Source organism: Netta rufina (assembly GCF_964035555.1).
Source record: "Netta rufina genome assembly, chromosome: 5".
Taxonomy (NCBI): domain Eukaryota; kingdom Metazoa; phylum Chordata; class Aves; order Anseriformes; family Anatidae; genus Netta; species Netta rufina.
Window position 1 is genome coordinate 45,186,519 of NC_140128.1, and position 20,858 is coordinate 45,207,376.

General features: G+C 37.4%; 1 protein-coding gene across 2 annotated transcripts; it reads left to right on the forward strand.

Moving 5' to 3' along the window:
- The first annotated feature begins 30 nt into the window (after positions 1-30).
- TSG101 (tumor susceptibility 101) lies at positions 31-19,761 on the forward strand. Of its 2 annotated transcripts, none has more exons than XM_084287126.1 (10): positions 31-109; positions 2,947-3,031; positions 5,232-5,297; positions 5,868-6,031; positions 7,376-7,502; positions 9,617-9,683; positions 11,561-11,655; positions 16,334-16,536; positions 18,049-18,288; positions 19,431-19,761. In XM_084287126.1, exons 1-10 carry the CDS (start codon positions 68-70, stop codon positions 19,518-19,520), a joined length of 1,179 nt encoding a protein of 392 aa, XP_084143252.1. In that variant the 5' UTR covers positions 31-67; the 3' UTR covers positions 19,521-19,761. The 2 variants fall into 2 exon arrangements, with proteins under 2 accessions (XP_084143252.1, XP_084143253.1); XM_084287127.1 differs by having other exon boundaries at positions 11,564-11,655.
- Positions 19,762-20,858: the final 1,097 nt, after the last annotated feature.

Consider the following 20,858-nt stretch of genomic DNA (forward strand, 5'->3'; position numbering starts at 1 on the left):
AGGGCCGGGCGGAAGCGGCCGCGCGGGCGCTTCCTGTTTGGGCCGGGGGCGGGCGGGAGGCGCCGCCATGGCGTTCTCGGAGAGCCAGCTGAAGAAGATGCTCGCCAAGGTAGCGCCGCGACGGGACGGCGGCTGCCCACGGCCGCGGGGGGCGCGGGATGAGGAGGGGAGGCGGGTCGGGGGGCCGCGGGGGCGTGGGGAAGGGGAGGGAGGCGTACGGTCAGCTTTGTGCCTCGGGACCCGCAGGCGGGGGAAGGGGAGGCGCGGTGGCTGGCCGGCCGTGACGGGCCTCGGGTGGAAAGCTGCTGGACGTGACGGCCCCCGAGGGACCCAGAGGGACCTACCTCTAGGCACCTGACGGAGCTATGGGCTTGGTTCTGGGGGATGCTGCTGTGATGAGGTTCAGTCGTGTTCGCACAGAGTGAACGTGGCACGCGATCTGACCAGAACTGGTGGTCCTTCACCTGCAAAGGGTCGGAAGCACCTCCTTTTCTCAGCTCGAGAAGGAATGCTGAGCGCTAGCTCGGTGCCAGCAAGTGGCAGTGTGTGTTTGTATTGCCCTGTCTCCCATTAATGAATGACTGACATGGCAAGAAGAGGAAGAATCAACGGTGACTCCTCGTCCTTATCTCTTTTTCATTCCACCCTGCCTCACCCCCATTTTATAGCCCCCAGTGCCATCTGACTTTCTGTAGGTAAGTTCAGTGAAAAGTGCATGAATCGAGCAGTTCAGGAAAAGTGAAGTTACTATTTCAGCACTTGCCTGTATTTTTCAAGAATAGCTCCACTTTCTGTTCTGTAGAGGAAATCTGAGGAGTAGGCGTAGCCGTGTGTGAGATGTCAAAACACTGAGCCCCAGCATGGGAGGAGACACACGTAGCTCAATTCAAGGTGTTGACCTGCTGCCTGAACCTGGCAAGCTTCATCTCTTTGTGGCCTGTTACCTGATATGTAGAATGAGGAAGGTGCATTTGCCATCTGATACTTGAGGAGGAAAAAAAAACACTTAAAAATCAAGAGTTTAAAGTAATCAGTTTTAGTTACGTTTATAGAGGTCACTAAGGTCTTGCGTTTTCCAGGAGGATTTTGGCATTTTTTGGAAATCCTCAGCTCCTTACTATATGAACACAGAAAAAAATTGTCTTGTAATATCAGTATCAGTATGTCTGCTAAGCAAGCATGCAGTTTTTTGTCTGCTTTTGATTAACCTGACCTGGGACTCTTGTACTACAAGTGGGCTTAAATCCTTATTCCAAATCCTTATGTTTGTTAGGAGATTCTGTTAGTGAAAGCCTGTTCTGGTTTTGTTCTTTTGATTGTGCCAATCTTCTTGAGCCTACATCCTGTAATATAAGGTATGTTCCTATAAACGATTCCCTCTTTTTTTTTTTTACATGGCTGGAGAAGTGCTCTCCCTCCTGCTGCAGAACCAGATCTGGTGATGGGGGCACGCACTGCCCTTCTCCAGTCTGGCCTCACTCTGCCCTTGTTTGAAAGTTTCTGTTGGGGGTGATGGGATCGTTTTGTGACAGATTTCCTCTTTCATGTTAAAATTTGAGGTACTTTTGACTTGCTTTCTGGGTTACTAAGCTGGTACTGGGGGAAGGCCTCAAAATTGTCCTGTGTAAATAGGTATTCGTTGACGAGTAAAATCCTGGAGTTGCAGCTTTTGGTAGACTAAGGTGTTAGAGCAAGTGACGGGGCATGCTCAGTCCACCTCCTCAAGTAAGAGTTGTGATGCCAAATGTTGGCATCTTTGTCAGCCTCCGTAGATACTGGAAACAAGTGTTAGTTTCCAAGTTTTACAACTCAGGAGTGTTTTTCAGAGCAAAGGTGACCCTTAGCCATGGCACCAGGCTTTGCTCTTGGATAATGTTGGAATTAATTTGCTGCCAGCGTTTACGTGTGTTGGGTTTCAGGCCACATTGTGGAGGGTCGTGGTTGAATGAAGGGATGCTATCTGTGGTCCCTGACACACCTGAATATTCTCTTTTTATAGAGCTGCACCACCTGGTGAAACCAGCTCTCTACTGGCCAGGAGCATCTCCTTCGGTGTCTGGGGGTTCTTGTTCTGAGACTTAAATCTGGGCTAAGACTCGCTCCCTGCTCCCAGGGAAAGCAAGCGGATGAAACTAGTGGTGTTACCGATAGTATGGTGCCTTGAAATGTCTGCTTTATAGTCAGTATAATAATAGCAACTGATTAATACTGTGGTACAAGTGCTATGAAAGTGGTCTGTGAGGTTCAGATAGTACATAGCTGTACATGTATGATGAATGAGGAATGTTCATTTTAATATCACACTGTTGGTTCAGAGATGCAGGTGGTTTGTTGTTGTTGTTTAGATCCACAAATACTGTCATGGCCAAGGGTATTCTTTGGTTTCTCATCGTTATCCTTTGTTTTCTTCATATTTATATTATAAATTGCATTAAAAACTTGAAAACTGTGTGAAATTCTTTAAAGCATTTCTACTCTGTGGTTATTGTATGTGTCCAGAAGAGGATACAATAATTTTCCTTGCTTTTCTAAATGAAGTAGATTTAATTTTATTGATAATGGCATGTGGGTAATTTTAATTTCACTGAGAAGATATCAAGTGTTTGTCAGTTGGAAAGGTATATGGCAGTCTGTTTTGCAGAACTTCTGATAAATACTATGTCCCAGTGTTTGGCTTTGCTTAAAATGTAACATTGGTTATGGTAGAATATCAATGAAAATATGATAGCTTTCCCAAAATCACTTGATGTATGGACTCTTATTTAAGAATTAAAGCATCTTAATGTGTTAAAACTGGGTAAATTATATAGGAAGTGGAGTCCAGAAGAATGTCCATATATTATCAGTATAAGCTCTCATAAATGCAGGTTATTTTGTGGGAAAAAAAAAAATTAAATTACAGTGAAGCTTTATAATGTAAAAACATTCTTTCTCCTTGTTTTCTAGTATAAGTACAGAGACCTCACCGTGCAGGAGACGACCAGTGTCATTACTCAGTATAAGGACCTCAAACCTGTTATGGATTCATATGGTAAGTCTGCGTGACAAAGTTTTTGTTACTGAATTGTTGTTGTTTTACATATATTCGGTAGCTTTTGTGGGAATGAAGGAGGTTAAAGCTAGAATATGGAATTTTAAGACAGTCTTCTTGATCTTTGACATCAACGCTTCCTTGGAAACAGACGGTAATACAGAAAAGTTAGCTAATATGCCAAGGAGTGTTGCATTTCGCCACAGTTAAAATTTGATTGCTCAGAGGTTAGTACTCTGGAGATTGCTGGTATGTTATGAATTGTGGGGGTTTTACCCCGCTGAGCAGCTAAACTCCACCCCAGCTGCTTTCTTAGCTGCTTTCTTACTTCCCCTCATCAAAAGAAGAGGGTTCGGCTGCCCAGCAGGTGAACCGGCCACACAAGTTGAGCTTTGCTGTGATACAGAGACATTTTTGGAGTTCTGTCTATTTAGAAAGTACAGTAAGATGATGTGCAAGTACTTCATTAAAAATGAATATTTGTGTCAGTGCTTTAAAGTATGAGGAAAGCAGTCATGCGTATAGAAAACTGGTATGAGAGGTTTTGTAATGTAAATTATCAATGACTTAATCACTGTTAGCTTTATTTTAAAGTCTTTGTGTCAATTTTAGTACGTTAAAATGCTATTTAGGGTCAGTTTCAGAGGGTTGAGAGTGTGATTTCTCAAAATACAGTGAGCCAGCATAGCTGCTGAGGTTACCTTCCTTATGATCACCCTCTGCTAGGCCCTGGCACAGGCTGCATGGGAAAGCTGTGGCTGCCCCATCCCTGGAGTTGCTCAAGGCCAGGCTGGATGGGGCTTCGGGCAGCCTGGGCTGGTGAAAGGCGTCTCTGCCTGTTGCAAGGGTTTGGAATTAGATGACTTTCCAATTCAAACCATTCTGTGATTATTTCTGTCACCTGTAGGATTCCTCTGTGAGCCAGTTCATATTAATAAAATATGATAAAAAATTTATAGTACTTTGCTTTCTAGATTACAGTCTGGATCGACAAGAATTGAGGAGGGATGTAGGCAGGTAGAAGATAAATGAGTTTTAACTTGAACTGCTCCAAGCCAGCAGCTGTCATGGAAGTAATATATATATTAACAATAATAATATAACAGTAATAATAAACTGTGCAGTGGTCAGAGAATCAAAAGCAGTCGTGAAAAGGCTGTGGTTGGAATCTCGTATGCAAGTTTGCAATTATGATAGAGTGATCCAAATTCCAAAAAGCACTGAGCTGTAGCATGAAGCTCATTTGTTACCTCTCTCTTCCTAAGCTTCCTTGGAAGGTTGAGCACAGAATTACTTACAGATGGCTGCTACTGTTTGGAGCTGTGAAATGAGTTACGAGAAAATGGTTACCTTGCTGTTGAGATAATTTTCAAGTTTGTAGTAATAAAGTAGTATATACCCACCATATAAGTCCTGACTGTTCTACATTTGTAGAACATTAGCAAAATAATTGTATATGGTCAGCTACATTTGAAGTGTGACTAGAAGCTTTCAGAAGAGATTAAGAAAATAAGTATTATTACCAAAAGTTGATTTATTAAGCAAAGAGTAATCCATTGTTTTGAAACCTAGACACAGTGACTCAAAACTGAGATCAGGGTTCCTGTGCTTTTTGTGAACAAAGACCAAGATGTGGCTGCAAGTCAAGTGTTAGGTTTTTCTTCCTCTTCGGTGTACTATTTGGTTAAATTGCCTTTAATTGTGATGTAACAAATATAATAATGCCTGTGGCCAACAAGTTCTTGGTAGTCTTGCTGACGTGCTTGTTTGGAGAAAGCATAAGGAATTCTCTGTAATCCTCAGATAAAAGTTGTTACTTTTAAACTGAATTGAAATTACCCTTGTAGCTGTTCTTATGATGAGCAATTTGAGTGGTTCCTCAGAGTCCAAGTAGAATATGTAGGAGACAGTTTTATTCGTGGTGAAGATAGTTTGACAGCAGTCAGTCAATGCTTTCTCAGAAATACGTTATTTGTAAGAGGCTACCTGACTGTAGATGACCATTTACTAGTCTGTAGATGTGAAAGAGCAGAATTTTTCTTACAGGTAACTTCAGAACTTACTTACAGGTAGTTTCTTACAGGTAACTTACTTACTTACATGTAACTTCTGCATTTACACTAACAAATATGATGTAATCTGAACAGAGATCAACACAACAAATGGATTTCCTTTAAAAACACTATTTGTTCCCTTTCAGTTTTTAACGACGGCTCATCTAGAGAGCTGATGAGCCTGAGTGGAACCATTCCAGTGCCTTACAGAGGTATGCTATTATTATTATCAACATCGTCATCAATATTGCAACCATTATGTTCCCAAATCACATTTAAAACTGTTCAGATTTTAATGGTTCAACTTCACTACTTCCGTGACCACTATTTTTGTGAAATCCTTTACTTAACCACAGTATATTTGTCCTGGTTTTGCTGTGGAATAAAATCTTAGCGTACATCATTGCCTCTTCTTGCCTGTACAGCTCTGTAACATGTGTTTATCTTTCAGTGCTGCATGTTTTTCAACTTCTCTAATTGAGTATTGCAAACCACTTACTGCTGCAGCTAAGGATAATGCAGATTAGGATCTAGTAATGTTACATTGCAGAATAAATGAGATAATGTATTAGTGGTAAACATTAATTGTAAATGAAAGTTCTGAGTTCGTCACCATATCAGGGAAGTTCTGAGTTCATCACCATATCAGGAACTCTTCATTTGAGTGTTTTTAGTAGATGCTGTCTTCGACTTGTGTCAGTTGAATTTATGGATGATAGAAGTTTTAAAAATCAGAGCACAAAAGAACAGGACTTCTAAAATCTTTCAAAACCTCTTTTTAGGTAACACCTACAATATCCCAATTTGCTTGTGGCTGCTGGACACCTACCCTTTCAACCCCCCAATCTGTTTTGTTAAACCCACTAGCTCAATGACAATAAAGACAGGGAAGCATGTTGATGCGAATGGAAAGATATACCTTCCTTACCTGCATGAGTGGAAATACGTAAGTATAAAGAACTTGGAATTGTTAAATTCTCTTCTGACTTTCTTTAGATATTTGTGCCATTTATAACAAAAAGCAGTCCTATTTATTTGGCATCTTAAACCATTTATTTAAAGAATGCAACTGCTTATTGTTTGTAATGTCTTAAAGTTCCCACTGTTGTGTTCTCTGTTGCCTGGTTAATTTAATTTAGCGGCAGCTTGTCTGATTAAACAGTGCAGCATGGGCTTCCTTGCCTGGCAGAACACTGATATGAAGATAAGAATATTTACCTTGAGATAAGAGTATTTACTCAAGGCAAATTACAAATTCTGGCTGATATTAATCTCTGATGAAAATGGACTGCTGCATGAGCATTTAGACTACTTCAGGCAAACTTTGCTGGAGCTCTGAGTATATGTATGTATTTGCTTTACTAATAAAGTCATTGAGCAGTACAGGTTTCAGAGAAGTTTTGACCAAAACATGGATGTTTAAAGAAAATAAAATATTCTGACAAGGTCAGAAGAACTTGACAAGATGTGCAGTTCTATCAAAAGTGATTAGCAGCAATAAATGTAATAAACATGGGTGGTAGTTCAGCACTTGTGTGGGAATAGTGGAAAGATCAGCACTTAGGTCCCGCCCAAGCGGGAGGATCATTGAAGATGCAGATAGAGAGGGTGGTAAGAATAAAATAAACTTGTTTTTTGGATTACTGAGTGGATTGCAGAGGTGTAAGAAAATCAAGAAATAGGGTGCTTAAACTAGTACTGCATTCGCAAAGCTTGCCTTTATTTCGGAGAAATGAAATCATTCCTATAAAAAAGTAGTTATAAACTTTGAGAAAACCAGTATAGCTATACTTAAAGGACATTTATGTGCAACTCCTTAAATGGGCTAGATTATTTTCTGTTGAACCATTCTGAACTGGAGCAAAAGCTGTATTGTATTAACTTGGAATGTCTCAAAACTTTGTGATGTGTGTTTTGTTTTTTTTTTTGTTGTGTGGAAGAGCTGATTTAAGCTTCAAGAAAATATTATAATCCATCATTGTGCAGTCATCTGTAATCATTTATTGCCGTATGGTTGATATGGCACCACATGCTCACCAGGTTATTCTGGAAGTAAATGCTAAGAATCGTGTATTTCTCTATACTGTTTTGAAAACCAGTTAGCTAGGTTGCAATCTGTAAAGGAATCCATAAAGAAAGTTAAATATACATGTGTGCGTGTTTGTGTACATGCATACAAACAAATGAAAGGATGGCTTTTGGAAGCTGATAGAATGGTACCGTGTCGTTGTTAGAGTAAGGTAAACTATCTGCCAGCAGAAATCAACATCTGATTCGTTTATCCTCGCAGCCTCAGTCAGACTTGCTGGAACTGATTCAAGTTATGATTGTGGTGTTTGGTGAGGAACCTCCAGTCTTTTCTCGGCCTACTGTTTCGGCAGGCTACCCACCATACCAGGCAACTGGCCCACCAACTAGTAAGTGGTTGTGGTTACTGATTTCCACAAATGCTCCCGTTAATATTCTGAAGTGTGGTGGTGGTTTTTAATTTGTTGAGAAATTATATTACACTAAAGTGGCTTTCTGTACTGATGGGTAATGAATTCGCTTGTGCTGTGCCAGACCTTTTTGATCTGTTGGAAGAATTTGTGTTGTGGTTTTTTTTTTGTGTGTGTGTTTGGAAGCAGGGGAAAAATCAAGGTTGTATTGGCAGGGGGGAAGCAGAAAAAGATAACAAAACAAACAAACAACACACATACTTTCACTCCCCCCAAATCAAAACTGCTAATGTGTCAACATTCAGGGATATACATATATACATATATACATTCAGATAACTGTATCTTAATGTTTTTTGTATTTTGATAATACATCTCTGTATGCCAAAATCCTATTGCTTGTGTTGCCCATGTGCACAATCATATTTGTTTAGCTGTTAGTAATTGTTGGCTGAAATGAAAAGAAAAACCTGCTTCAGGTTTTGAATGAATGAAATGAAAAGAAAAACATGATTTTTCAGGCTTCTCTGTTAATTTGGTACTCTGACTTAGGACGTGTTTTATTGCAAAAATCTTAATATTTTAAATATTATATTTTATATATTAAACAGCTAAAATTTTAATATTTTTAGTTTATAAATTTCTGGAAGCAACTTTATTTAAAGACTGAGGATAGGTGGGGAGGAGAGAAGTGGGAAACAGAAAAGAGATGACTGAATTGGATGGGAAGAAAACAGTAGAGTAGAGCTATTCATGAAAGACTAGGGGGGAAGCAGATAAGCTGCAGAGTATTTAATGGTATTATAACAGTTCTACATAATTTATTGGTAAGCTGATTTTAGTTGGGGTTATATTTTTGCAGTTTTTAAGGCTGTGTGTGGTTTTGAATGAAATAAGTCTTTTATCAGATCATAGTTGCATCTAAAAAAATTAGTCATTACAATTCACAGAAAAAAACTTTATATTAAGGTCTTAGTCTCTCTAACATATGAGAAGAGAGGTAGCAAACATAAATAGGACCATTAGAGTTAGGTGGCTATAGGTAAGTGTTTGGGGCTTTTTAACTTGTCCAGTGCTAACCTGCCTGACCATAGGAGCACTAGATAACAAACAAGCTGTTGTGATTGTCCAGGAACAGCAGGTGTCAGCACAGTGCACTTCTAGTGGAAGCTGTGACCTGTACTGTGCTTCCAGGGAGGATCATCAACTGAAACATCACACTGCTTTGTTCCTTTGTAGTTACTCATGACTAGTATAGTTGAAGTAATTTTAATGAAAATATTTCAGGATTTTTGTATTATTAATAGCTGCTTAGGTTTATTACAGTATTGCTTGACTACTCATTTTTTCATTTTAAAGACAATTGGTCACATTTTTAAGTTCTAGATAATGCTGTTTAAGAAGTGAAGCACTTTAATTAAAAAAACATAAATCCTGAATTATTTGAAAGTTATTGAAGATGTAGGTAGCTAGGGAGGCTTAAAAAAAGAAATAAAGGTAAAAAGGTAATATTCCTAAGATTACTATAACCATGTAGTAAATTATAATAATTTTTAATAATAGAATCGTCAGATTTCTAAGAAGAAACTTGAAATTACTACGGCTGTGTTAAAGCCTTAGACATTTATATTTGTTGATAATTTTTTTTATAAGTGTAACTTCTAAATGGCAGAAATTGCTAAATAGTGTGATTGGATTGTTAAACAGCTAATCAACCGTTAAGCCTACTCTGAAGGTACTTAAATTATATGCTCGTAATTTAGTGAGTAGGGAACAATGACTCCTTGGAAAGGTTATTTTTTCTCATCCATAATATAAAATATGGAGACAAAATTCATCAGGTCTGTCATCTTTAACACACCCATTTTTTGAGTTCTCTTGCTGTAGAGACTTTCTTATGCATTCATGATTTACTTAGTACAATTGCTCACTGCATTTTTAATTTGATATACTTTTTATCCATGCATTGGTGAATTTATATTTAAAATAATTAAGAAAATAAATATTCAGTGGAAGATGTTCTGACTAGCAATTGTAAGTAATGTGTGATGTTCTTTTCCTCCAAAAATATGTGAAATCCTTATTTTGTTTAGCTTCCTATGTGCCAGGCATGCCAGGTGGAATAACTCCCTATCCACCGGGAAGCACTGCAAACCCAAGGTAAGAACTATTTTAACCACTTTGCATTATCATTTACATAACAGATTGGTTTCTCTGAGCAAAATCTAGTCTTATTCGTATTCTGTTTCTTATGATGGATTTGAATCTCATCATTTATCACCTAATTGTTATGTTTGCAATGTGTGCTCATGAGTTAGGACAGAACTCTTGTCAATAGCCAGAAGAAAGTTTGAGAAAGGTATAGTTTTCTTACTGTTGTTTAAACTGTAATGTAGTTGTGTGACAATTATGTTTTCAAAATGATTACTTAACTCCACGTTCTCTTGCTTCACTTGTATAATGAATTTGATTTTATAAGGTTATGCTGATTGCTATATAAAGGCACGTACCCTCAACTGGGCAATTCAAGTAATTGGACAAAACAATTGTTGGATTAATGGGAACCTTCACGTGTTTTCTTCCTCTCTATGCCTGATCTTGTTTCACAGGCATTAAAAGCTGACAGTGAGTCACACCAGAGTACCTCCTGGTAATAGTTTAAAGAGTTGTTTAGAATGAACTGTTGCTTTCAACAATATTCTTTGGCAGTTAGAAGAGGAGCAGTTTGTACTTCGGCTTTGGCTCTGCTCTCACCATTAATGTTCCATTTTATAGCAAAAGCTGTTTATCACAGTGTTACAATTGCCATTCATAAAACTCTGCTAACCATATTTTCTCTGGGTATCATATTTGCACGTGCAGATATGACTGTTGTGTGTATAAGTAAAGTTGATACGGCAGAGAGCTGTTGAAGAAATTAATGACTATCTTTTAGAAAATGAATATTTAACTTAGAATTTCACTTGGATGATCTTAGAACTTTTCAGCAAATACATATTGTTTTAAAGTGTACTTTTAGAAGGTAGATTTTTAGAAGATGAGAAATTCTTAGCAGCAGGAAGTCAACCTTACCCCCAAAAGGTTAAAATTGCAAAGACTTAAGAGGCACTTCATAATGTAATTACCATTTTTGTGAAGGTTTCATTTAAGTAGTTGTAAGTAGCTAATACTCTAGAAAATACCTAAATCTTAAGTAACTAACAAAACTAATTCAGAGCACTCTAAGAGAACTTGAAGGGCACAAAATGATTTCAAAAGCGTTCTATTAATATGAAATAAAACATTTGCTTTTAAGTATGTTATGTAAAAGTGAAAATGAATAAACCTTTTCCAGAACGATTACAGTTCTTTCTTAGCAAGTAGCAAGATGCTGATTGCCTTCTACCTTAATGTTTTCACACTGCTTTTCTTTTTATTATTAACATCCTTATGTCCTGATTCTGTTAAGAGCATATGAGGAGTTGCTATAGTATGTAACATTTAGATTTAAGAAGGAAAAAAAATAGTAAGCATTGGGATGTATGTTTTAAGGAGTGAAAAACAGGGATTTTGACAAGTTCTAAGGGCAATTTTTTGCCTCCTAAATAGACCTATCTAAAGTGTTCTTAATGTATTTTGCGTAGCATTTTTGCATTTACATGAAACAGTTCAGTAGTCTTTCTGTTAATATTCTTATAATGTTAAAGATTGTTACAATTGATTTTTTTTGTCCATTTGAAGTTAGAATTATTAGTTTTGGGTAGCTTAGGGTTCTAGAAAGGCAAGATTGAGTGATTAAAGAGAAATTGGTATGGTCCAAATGCCTGACCAGGAAATAACTAGGTAGGGCTTCAGATAAAATGGTATCAAATTATATGAGAAAGACAAGTTGTGAAAGATGTTAATGTGAACAGGAAAAGAGAGAAAGTATAACGTGGCCTGCAGTTTAAGCATTTTATGATGTCAGTAAGTATTTAATATGGAAACATAAAGGTGATATGCTAATGTTATTTAACTATTTGTAAAATATCACCTATGCATATCTTTCTTTGTCAAAGCAGCTACCCAAACTACCCTTATCCAGGTGGTGTTCCGTTTCCAGCAACCACTAGTGTTCAGTACTACCCTTCTCAGCCTCCTGTGACTACTGTTGGTGAGTAGCTTTGAAAGTATCTCTTTGAATTGAAGCTTCCCACTGAAATTGATATGTAAAGACGGAAAATGGGAAAAGGAATTTATTGTTCTTAACCTGACCTTCTAAAATACTGATCTTGAATGAAAAAAAAAGAGTTACTTGAAGAAAGAATATAACACATTTTGCATCCTTTGTCTTTCACTTTATTTACTCAGAAACTTGTTAAATTCCTGATTGTATACAATACATTGCGTCTGCTCTCTGAGTATGTTGAAAAAACAGTGCATGTAACCACCCTAAGATGTTTTTTTCCCCCTCACCCACTAACTGTAGGTGACTTTTGATTGTATTGCTCTTCGTTCATGGTCTCAGCTTTTAAAAGTGCTTTTGTCCACACTTAGTCATCTACTAGTCTCAGTTTTTATATATACTTATACTTTTACCCCAAAAGTCCTAAAGCAGAGGTTTTCAATGAATTTGGAATGAGCTTGATTTTTACTGCATCTTTCTTCTTCTGCCTCTTTGCTTCGTGACATTACCTACTTGTTAGTAGGTAATATTCTTTCTTCCCTTCAGCAGCAAGACCTAGGATATTAACTTGGATCTTTTCCCATTTTGCTGCTTGGTTGCCTAGTGTTGGCAAAAACAAACCAGCTTGGTTTCTGTTCTGTCCTTCATTTTTAGTGTGAGTACGTGTAATGGATTGGGAACTGCTGATAAATATCTAATTAAGTAGAAAGGTGGTGCAGTGACTTTGCAATTGGGTAGTCCTTTAGGAGCAGTTACGTGATAAGGATACAGATGCTTCTGTCACCTTGGTCAGAAGATCAGCCATTTGTAATCTCTTGCACTGCAATTAAAAACCACATCCACAGGTTTTTAATTTAATGTGCAAGCTCCCAATTATTTATACACGTTCATCACTGTAGAACCATGTGTATTTTGAGGCTTTAATTCACCTTCTTGGGAACAAAGCAAGCTCACAGATTGGCAAAGGAAGGAATTGGAAGGCAAAGGAATTGGCTTCGACTTACTCTTAAAAAGAAATTGAGGAAGTGTTCTGTTGTTCTACAACTTAGAAACAAGTCATATTTTGATTCTTTTGTGCCTCATCCTCCTCCTCTGTGTCCAAGTTATTTCAGCTTTCTGAATTACAGAAGTGTTCTCTGTTGGCTGTTTTAGTGGTCATTTCCACTCTTAGGCAATGTGTGTGGCTGCTTTACACTCTACAAGAAAGCTGCTGTTCCAGCCAAGGTGTACTCAGTGTTGAAGGGTTGCTGGCTCCTTGCAGGCTGGGAGTCCCCAGCAGCTCTCGTTGTCAGACATGCAGCAGTCTGTTAGTAACCTTTCTAGGGAACGTCAGCTTTCTGCAGCATCTCTCGAAACAGATCCAGTTTTGCTTTTATGTGGTAGAGTTAATTTAAAATATAGATGTCATATTTAACTACTTTTCTTCCTTTTCATTCCCAGTGAAGATGAACAGAGGTGGAGTATCTGCCAAGTATTACAGCAGGCTTTTCACAGGTCTTGAGTTAGGTTATCTGGTATGTTGTAGTGCCGGATTTTATAGTGGCAATTTAACATGAGACAGCTTCCTTTGATGCAGCTAGGCAAAAGTCATGCACCTGCTGTGTGTGGTTTATCTCATGCAACATGAAATGCAAAGATGTCTCTTTAATCATCCAATGTATTTACAGTAAAGTTCTTTTGCTTCAACATGCAAACATTTATTTCCTATTCAGATTTTTTTCTGCTGTTGTTAGACTATGGTTTATCGTGATAGCTTATTGGGAACATAGAAGGAGGTAAAACTTGAGAATTTTGTTTGTATGATGAGGGGTGTTTCCTTTAGTGAGCTTAGTTTGGATTGAATGAAAATACAGAGTAGCTTTTTTTTTTTTAATATATATATAATTGCCAGTTTTTCAAATAGTCCTTTGGTGGTTGTTTTTTTTTTTCTTTCTTTCTGTTCCATAATCTGCCATTAATTACCTGATGCAGTTACTAGTTCGTTGCTTCTCTAAGGTCATGTCTGAAACCAGACTCTGCCTGGTAAAGGTTAAGGGTTTCAGTGCTCTCTGGATTTACAGGCTTTGTGCCATAAAATCTTCCCTAGGCTGGGCTAATTATGGAAGTGACATAAAATGCTACGGGTTCATGCTCTTTAGGAAGACATATAGAATCTAACTGCTAGTCCTTCATACGTGCAAAGACATTTTTCTTACCTGTTGAGACTTGTATGAGAACTTTCATTGTTAGGTGTTTTTTTTCAGTCCTTCTTTATTGTTAAAGCAAACCTTTTAAAATATCTCATAGTGAGAAATATCAAAAAAAAAAAAAAAAAAAGTAGAATTGATTGCTAGGTATGGTGTTAGAGATTAATAATACTGTCTAAAGTGAACTTTATTATTTTAAAATTCTACAAATTCTGTTGCAATTTGTATGTAAGAAACACATTAGTAATCTGAGGTGTTGTTCTTTTTAGAAGAAATTGATACATTAGTAAGCATGATATGCATTTTTTCCTTTGTTACTCTTCTGTCAGTTGCATAGCTTTGTTTTTTCAAATATCTGGCATGGAATTGGTTTTGTGTACTGGAAGGCGGATGGGAATAAGAGGAAAAGGCATAGGGAGGGAAGAGAGTCAAATGTATGCAGTCTTGTTCTGCTTAGCAGTGGAGGTCCAAAAATTCTTTGGATGTTTTGAGGATTCTCGGAGGTGTGTGGTCGTGTCAACATTTTGCTAGTATAACAATACCAACAGATACTAAAAATAATTTTTTCTATTATTTATTTATTTATTTAAAACAGTTATGCTCAGATCCTAACAGAAAACTGTTAATTTTTTGATTCGGATGCTTTTTTTGTCCTAAGGCAGAACTGAAATCTTTAGACAGCATGTTCCAGATCATTGCTGATTATCAGGAGGATATGTACCCTACTCAAAGATACTCTAATGAGTATCAATACTCTAATACTGGTACAATCCAGCAACCAGTAGCCAATTCACACTCCCTAGAGCAATCAAAGATTTCCTGGTCTGCAGATAAGCAAAACTTTCTGAGGTCAATATTGAGAGTTTACCTTTTATTTTAAAAGGTGGAAGTTGCACAGACTCTTGAAATAAGGTAGTCTCATTGAAAGGCTGACTTGCAAAAGCAATAGGTAATATTTAGGCTTAAATGTGAAAGCCTCTAGTGTTTTAGAGGGTGAGGGACTAGTGAAATGTGTTAAATGTACTATTATTTATGGATGGAACTGTGATTTAATGAATTGAAATTACAAGTTGTACCCAGCAATCATCTACGTAGTAACCTCAATTACATAGCAGCCTCAGCTGCTGTTTTAGCTAACACTGATCAATTTAGAAACCAGTTATATAATACAAGAACAATAGTGGCTACTAATCTGCTTCACTGCTACTACAATTACTCCCTTGAAGTTTCTGGGCACCATGAACCAAGTGAAACTGATAAATTAGTATAACTGAGGTCAAATTGTATTTCATCATGATTTTTGTCATGTGTTCATGATATCATGAAATACATGATTATCATGTATTTCGTTATGCTCTAGCTAAAATAGAGTAAAATATTTGCTCACCTCTGTTAGAATCGGAAAATGGATTTCACAGCACCTCTGTATGCTTGATTTAATACTTTTGATTCAACTAACATATATTAAAAAAAAAAATACTTTGTCCGGGGAGAATTTTCACAGGTTCTTCATGGTTGCCTTTAGTAAACCTCTTCCTCTATCTTCCATCATTACATTATCATCCTGCAAAAGTTATTAAAAAAATAATATAGGCCCAGTATAATACAGAACATCTTTCTAAAAGTCTGCCATCTACTTCTAGTCTGCTAAAACATATCTATAAATGATATGCTAATGTAATTAATAAGCATTTCTGGTTTTAGTAAATATTGCTTGTTAAAGGAAGATTATGTAAATAAACCAACAAATGTTCTTTATGAATACTGATTGTTTTACTGTCTTCCCATGCCTGCCGTAGGCTGGCTGAAAGAGAAAGATAATTGTGAAACTAACTGGAGAGTAGAACATGTTGTAAGCTTTTGAATCAGTGTCCAGTAATTTGTCACTTAAGCCCTGTCAGAAGTAGGAAACAGCAGTAGTTAATATCTTTTTCATTGTCATTATTTCTGTTAGCATAGTGTCCATCTATTTTTCATTAATCTTAAAATAAGTAATAAGTAATTTTCATTAATCTTAAAATAAGTAATTGGTAAGCCTCCAAATAGAGTACCTCCAGGCAAATTTTCTTTCTTAGGCCAGCTGTTACATTATTTGTGCTTGAACACACATGTATCTGTTAATTCCGACAGTTCACCAGAAATTCAGTCATCTTTCAAAGACTTAGGCTACCAATGTTTGTAGATTTTAGGGGGAAATGGCCAGCCTATTTTTAATTTAAAGTAAATCTGTGGATGCAGGAATAGTAAAGTGGATGAATGGATTCATGCTCTTAAGTTTACTTGTTGTACACATAAATTTTTTTTTTTTTTTTTCTCTGTAGCCTCTTCACAGCTTTTGTAAACTATTTTAAAAAACATTTCTTTTACTATCCTGTGTCACTAAGTATACACAGCCAGATAGCCATTTTCTCCAAACTGGCTTTATATTGAAGCCAGTGCGGAAGAGAGTTAATTTTGTGCTTGTGAATTTTCTTGTGCAGGACCCAGTAGAGATGGAACTATCAGTGAAGATACCATTCGAGCTTCCCTTATTTCAGCAGTCAGTGACAAACTGAGATGGCGGATGAAAGAAGAAATGGATCGTGCACAAGCTGAACTCAATGCCTTGAAACGGACAGAAGAAGACCTGAAGAAAGGACACCAGAAACTGGAAGAGATGGTAACTCGCCTGGATCAAGAAGTGGTAAGCGGAGATGAAACACTGCTCTGTATCTGAGTATTTCTAGCAGGGAACGGAAGTATGTGACTAGTTTCTATTTAGCATGAGATAAATACCAAAACATCCACTGCACTGCTTTACAAGGGTGTATTCTCTTTCTAAACTGAGGTGCACCTATTCAGGAGAGATGAGTTGGAAATAGCAGTGATCCTAAAACACACTGTGCGATGTCTTAAAAATGCTGTTGTTCAACAGTAGAGGAACAGTATTGATATTTTTGCCCATACTCTCTAGAAAAGATGATGAATGTTGTGGGAGTGTTTAATCACTGTGTCTCCATTTCTGGCTAATAATGTACGACAGTAGCACTGGAGAACATTGCAGTGTCTTAGTGCAGAGACGCTGATTTTAGTCACAGCTTCCTTGTTTAACTCCACTTTTCCTTTCCAAACGAGAGTCTCTCCTACTCCTTATGCTCAGAACTTGTTGCTAAGTTTTTCATTAAGGCCTGATTTCTGTTTACTGTATCTGCTGCTTGCATTCTCACTTGGGAATAAGATTTTGGGACTAATGATCAGTTTCAGAAACAATCAGCTCAGTGTTCAGATACTGTTTTAAAAAAAGTGACTGTTAGAAATTGTAAATAAGGAGCAGAGAACAGGGAATACCATTATGTCATTATACAGATCTGTGATGTGCTTACACACTGCATTCACTCCACTGAGTGCATGCAGTGTGTAATTGTAGTCTTCACTATCTTGGAAAGGAAGGACATAACAGAACTGCAGATGTATGATAGAAAGGCAGGAAGGGTGATCCAACATGTGAGCAAGCTTGCATAGAAGAGATGACTAAGTAAGCTAGGACGTAAATCTGGAAGAAGATGGAGGGGGTCGGGGGAAGAGTGGAATCTGATAATGGTCTGTATGTAATATGAGAAGAACAGATGTGAATCATCTCTTCCAATTTGTTAGCTGTGGGACATGGAAAATATTGGGAAGCAAATTAAAACAGAGGTGTTGACTATTTCTCTTACAGATGCAGCTAAATTATAGTTTCCGTTGGTGGTAAAGCCAGCATGTTTTTTTTTTTGTTTCCTGTCAATACGGCTTAGAGTGTGTGTGTGATGCATGCTCAGCAGACTTATCTAGGAACTTACTACAAAGGATACATTTCCAAAGAAAATAATTAATTTGGCTTTGTTTTTTTCATTATTATTATATTTAGCTTGTTTAAACCATTGCTTTTCCTTTTGTAGTACCTTCAAAACGCTGAGGCTGTTTGTGTGCCTTCCCTACAATTAAAATTGGTAATGGATTGACATGATAATCTAAAACAGCTTTTACTTTTAAAATGATAGAATCTCAAATATATAGACTGCTAGCCCTTTCTTTTGTAAAAATCATAGTGGAGGTGTATAGAGATGTAAAGAATCAAGTGGTATTTCTAAAAATATTGACAGTTATCAAGACAGCTTGACATAAGATGACATTCAGCTCTTGAAAGCTAAGAAATAAACTTCTTGAATGTTTTTAGGCTGAAGTTGACAAGAACATTGAACTTCTCAAGAAGAAGGATGAGGAGCTCAGTTCTGCCTTAGAGAAAATGGAAAATCAATCAGAAAATAATGATATAGATGAAGTTATCATTCCTACAGCACCTCTTTACAAGCAGATCCTGAACTTATATGCAGAGGAAAATGCAATTGAAGACACCATTTTTTATCTTGGGGAAGCACTGAGACGTGGCGTGATAGATCTGGATGTCTTTTTAAAGGTAGGCTTCTTGGGATGGTTTATGACATGCATTTTAAATGTGTTTAAATCCCTTGAACTCTTGTGTTCAGCTTATTAATGTTAATGATGTTTTCACTGAAGAAGGTGCAGTAAGTGCAGAAGTACATATGGGTAGAAACAAAACTTTTTTAAAAGAGGAATTTCAAAATTAAGATGAAAGGCCAATTTGAAAAGCATTATAGATACGAACTCATCATCAGAAATGTACAATAGTTTCAACACAAGCTTTCTTTCAGACTTGGATACTGATTTTGACAAAACTAAGGGTGACTAGAGTACTCAGCTTTTCACTTGTAGTCTACAGATGTGTCAGCTGAGGCAAACAGTGGAGTGTTAGACCCATAGAAATGAAAAGTGGAAGGAGACCTTGAGAAGCCAGCTAGTTGTCCACCTCTAGCAGAGACCTTCTTAGAGACTCTTTCTTTGCTGCTCTTAATGTTAACAGTTTTCATGTCTGGTCTAATAGTCTTCTATTTTGAGCTTACATGTGTGGTGGGTGGCACTGAAAATTAAAACAGAATTATTACTTTGAATATATTAAAAATGCTTTTTTAGAGGATGGAACTTCACAACATGGTTGTCTGAATTGGATCTGAAAAGTTAGTGTGCAAAAACTGTCTTGTCACCGAGTGACCCCAAGACAGTGTTATGAGACTTAGCAGTCTCGTCTCTTTCTAATGGGTAAGGTTTCCCCAAGTCACTGCATCAGCTTGGCTTTTAATATTCAGCAAATGATGCACCAGGTAGAAACATACTATTTCCTTCTTAGGTAGCTTGCTGGTTTAAATGGTTTAAAAAAAAATCTTCTCCCCCATGGGAAGTTAATTGGTCTTCAGTTCAGTTCACCTTAGAGTACACATTACATCTCCTGTATGATAAGAATTTGTGTAGAACTAATTATTAAATCACAAAAATATACTATAGTGATTGCATTTGGTAGCCATTTACAATTATAAGCCAAGAAAATACCATTTGGAGAACTAATGCTTTTAGTGTTTCCAAAAATAAACATCCCATTTGGGTTATGGACTGTGTCATGTTTTCAAAATGTGGATTGCTGTAGAATTAACATGTTTATCAGAACTTTCCCAATAGCCTGCTGTTCTTATTCTTTTTTTTCAGCATGTACGTCTTCTGTCTCGCAAGCAGTTCCAGCTGAGAGCATTAATGCAGAAAGCAAGGAAGACTGCTGGACTCAGTGATCTCTACTAAATTCTCAGACTTTAACTGGGAAGTTAGATTTACTTATGAAGCAGCCTTCCTGTTGATTTTTCTCTTAATCAGTAGACTCCCAGAATAAGTTATTACATCATTCAAGTGTAAGATATTTTGAATCAATAATATATTTTCTTTTTGGTAAAGACTAGCTTTTATTAATGCACTTTCTATTTCCTGTAATCTTCGTGCTGGTGGACTTACGCTGAATAAAACTTGTTGCATATTTTCTTCCTCTACAGAATTGTGTACAATGCACTTTCTTTACAAACAGGCCTGGCTTATGGAGTGTCAGCTGAACCATTCTTTCATTTTACTTTTGAGATTTGGAAGATACTTCAGTGTCCTGAGCTAGAATAATTCACGTTTGGTGTAACAGTTCTCTTGTGGCCAATGAAAGCTGGAAAACTGAATTTTGAGGCCCTGCTGTTTGACCTAGCTGCTATATCGACTGCCATCAGGTTATGGTCATCCTGGACCGTGTCTTACAGTACCTTTATGCCTTGCTGTGTATTGCATTTTTTTTTTCTGTAGAAAATGCTAGGAAAAACAGAAGGGCCTCTACATTTGCACTGCCTGTGAGGCTGATAATGCTATGCACCACAATGCCATGAGAGGCAGAGGTTCTGGGAGCCCACAGTGAGAAGCCTCATGGTTAAACCCAACACAGTCTGCAGAAGAGGGTAGGTTGTGATGGAGACAACACAGTCTGCAGAAGAGGGTAGGTTGTGATGGAGATTATCACCCACCTTGGAGTGTTATAAGGATACGTGGTGCTGCTCTTACTGCCTCCCAGCAGCATGCTGCTCTACTCCTCCATTTGTTTTTGTAAATTAAGACCCACGGACTGCCTTGGCAAAGCTAGTATGAAAACTAAAATTTCTTGGTCTTAATGCAATAGTAGGTGTGGCTCAAAGCTGGGTCTTAAGGCTTTTCACATTACAGTTGGATCTGAAAAAGGTTTGAGTTCTTACTGAAAAGCGTTGTGAGACTTCACGGAATAAAATCTAAGTCCTGTGGATCTTCTAAAAACTTTAAATAGGGCTTCATACCATCTTCCTTCCCTATGCATAAAACAGGTGTTCATAATCACTGTTGCTGTGTGCTCTCATTCCAGGTGCTGTTTTGGTCATTTAGCTTGAAGAGAAAGCAGTAGAACAGCTACAGCTTTTCCTTTGTTACTGAATTTGCTTCACAGCCTGTTTCAGTGTATTTTGAAATACTTTGTTCTGAGAAGCATCACCAGCTGCAGTCCATACAGAAGTCTACACTTCAGTGAATCAGGTGGTGTTTCCATTCCTGCTACATGCCATGTCCTAGTGTTAGAAAAAGGAT

Excerpts from the sequence above, each read along its gene's own strand:
- TSG101 (XM_084287126.1), top strand. The coding sequence starts at position 68 with ATGGCGTTCTCGGAGAGCCAGCTGAAGAAGATGCTCGCCAAG. Across the intron at positions 7,503-9,616 it reads GGCAACTGGCCCACCAACTA|CTTCCTATGTGCCAGGCATG; the intron begins GTAAGTGGTTGT and ends TATTTTGTTTAG. Across the intron at positions 11,656-16,333 it reads GCCTCCTGTGACTACTGTTG|GACCCAGTAGAGATGGAACT; the intron begins GTGAGTAGCTTT and ends TTTCTTGTGCAG.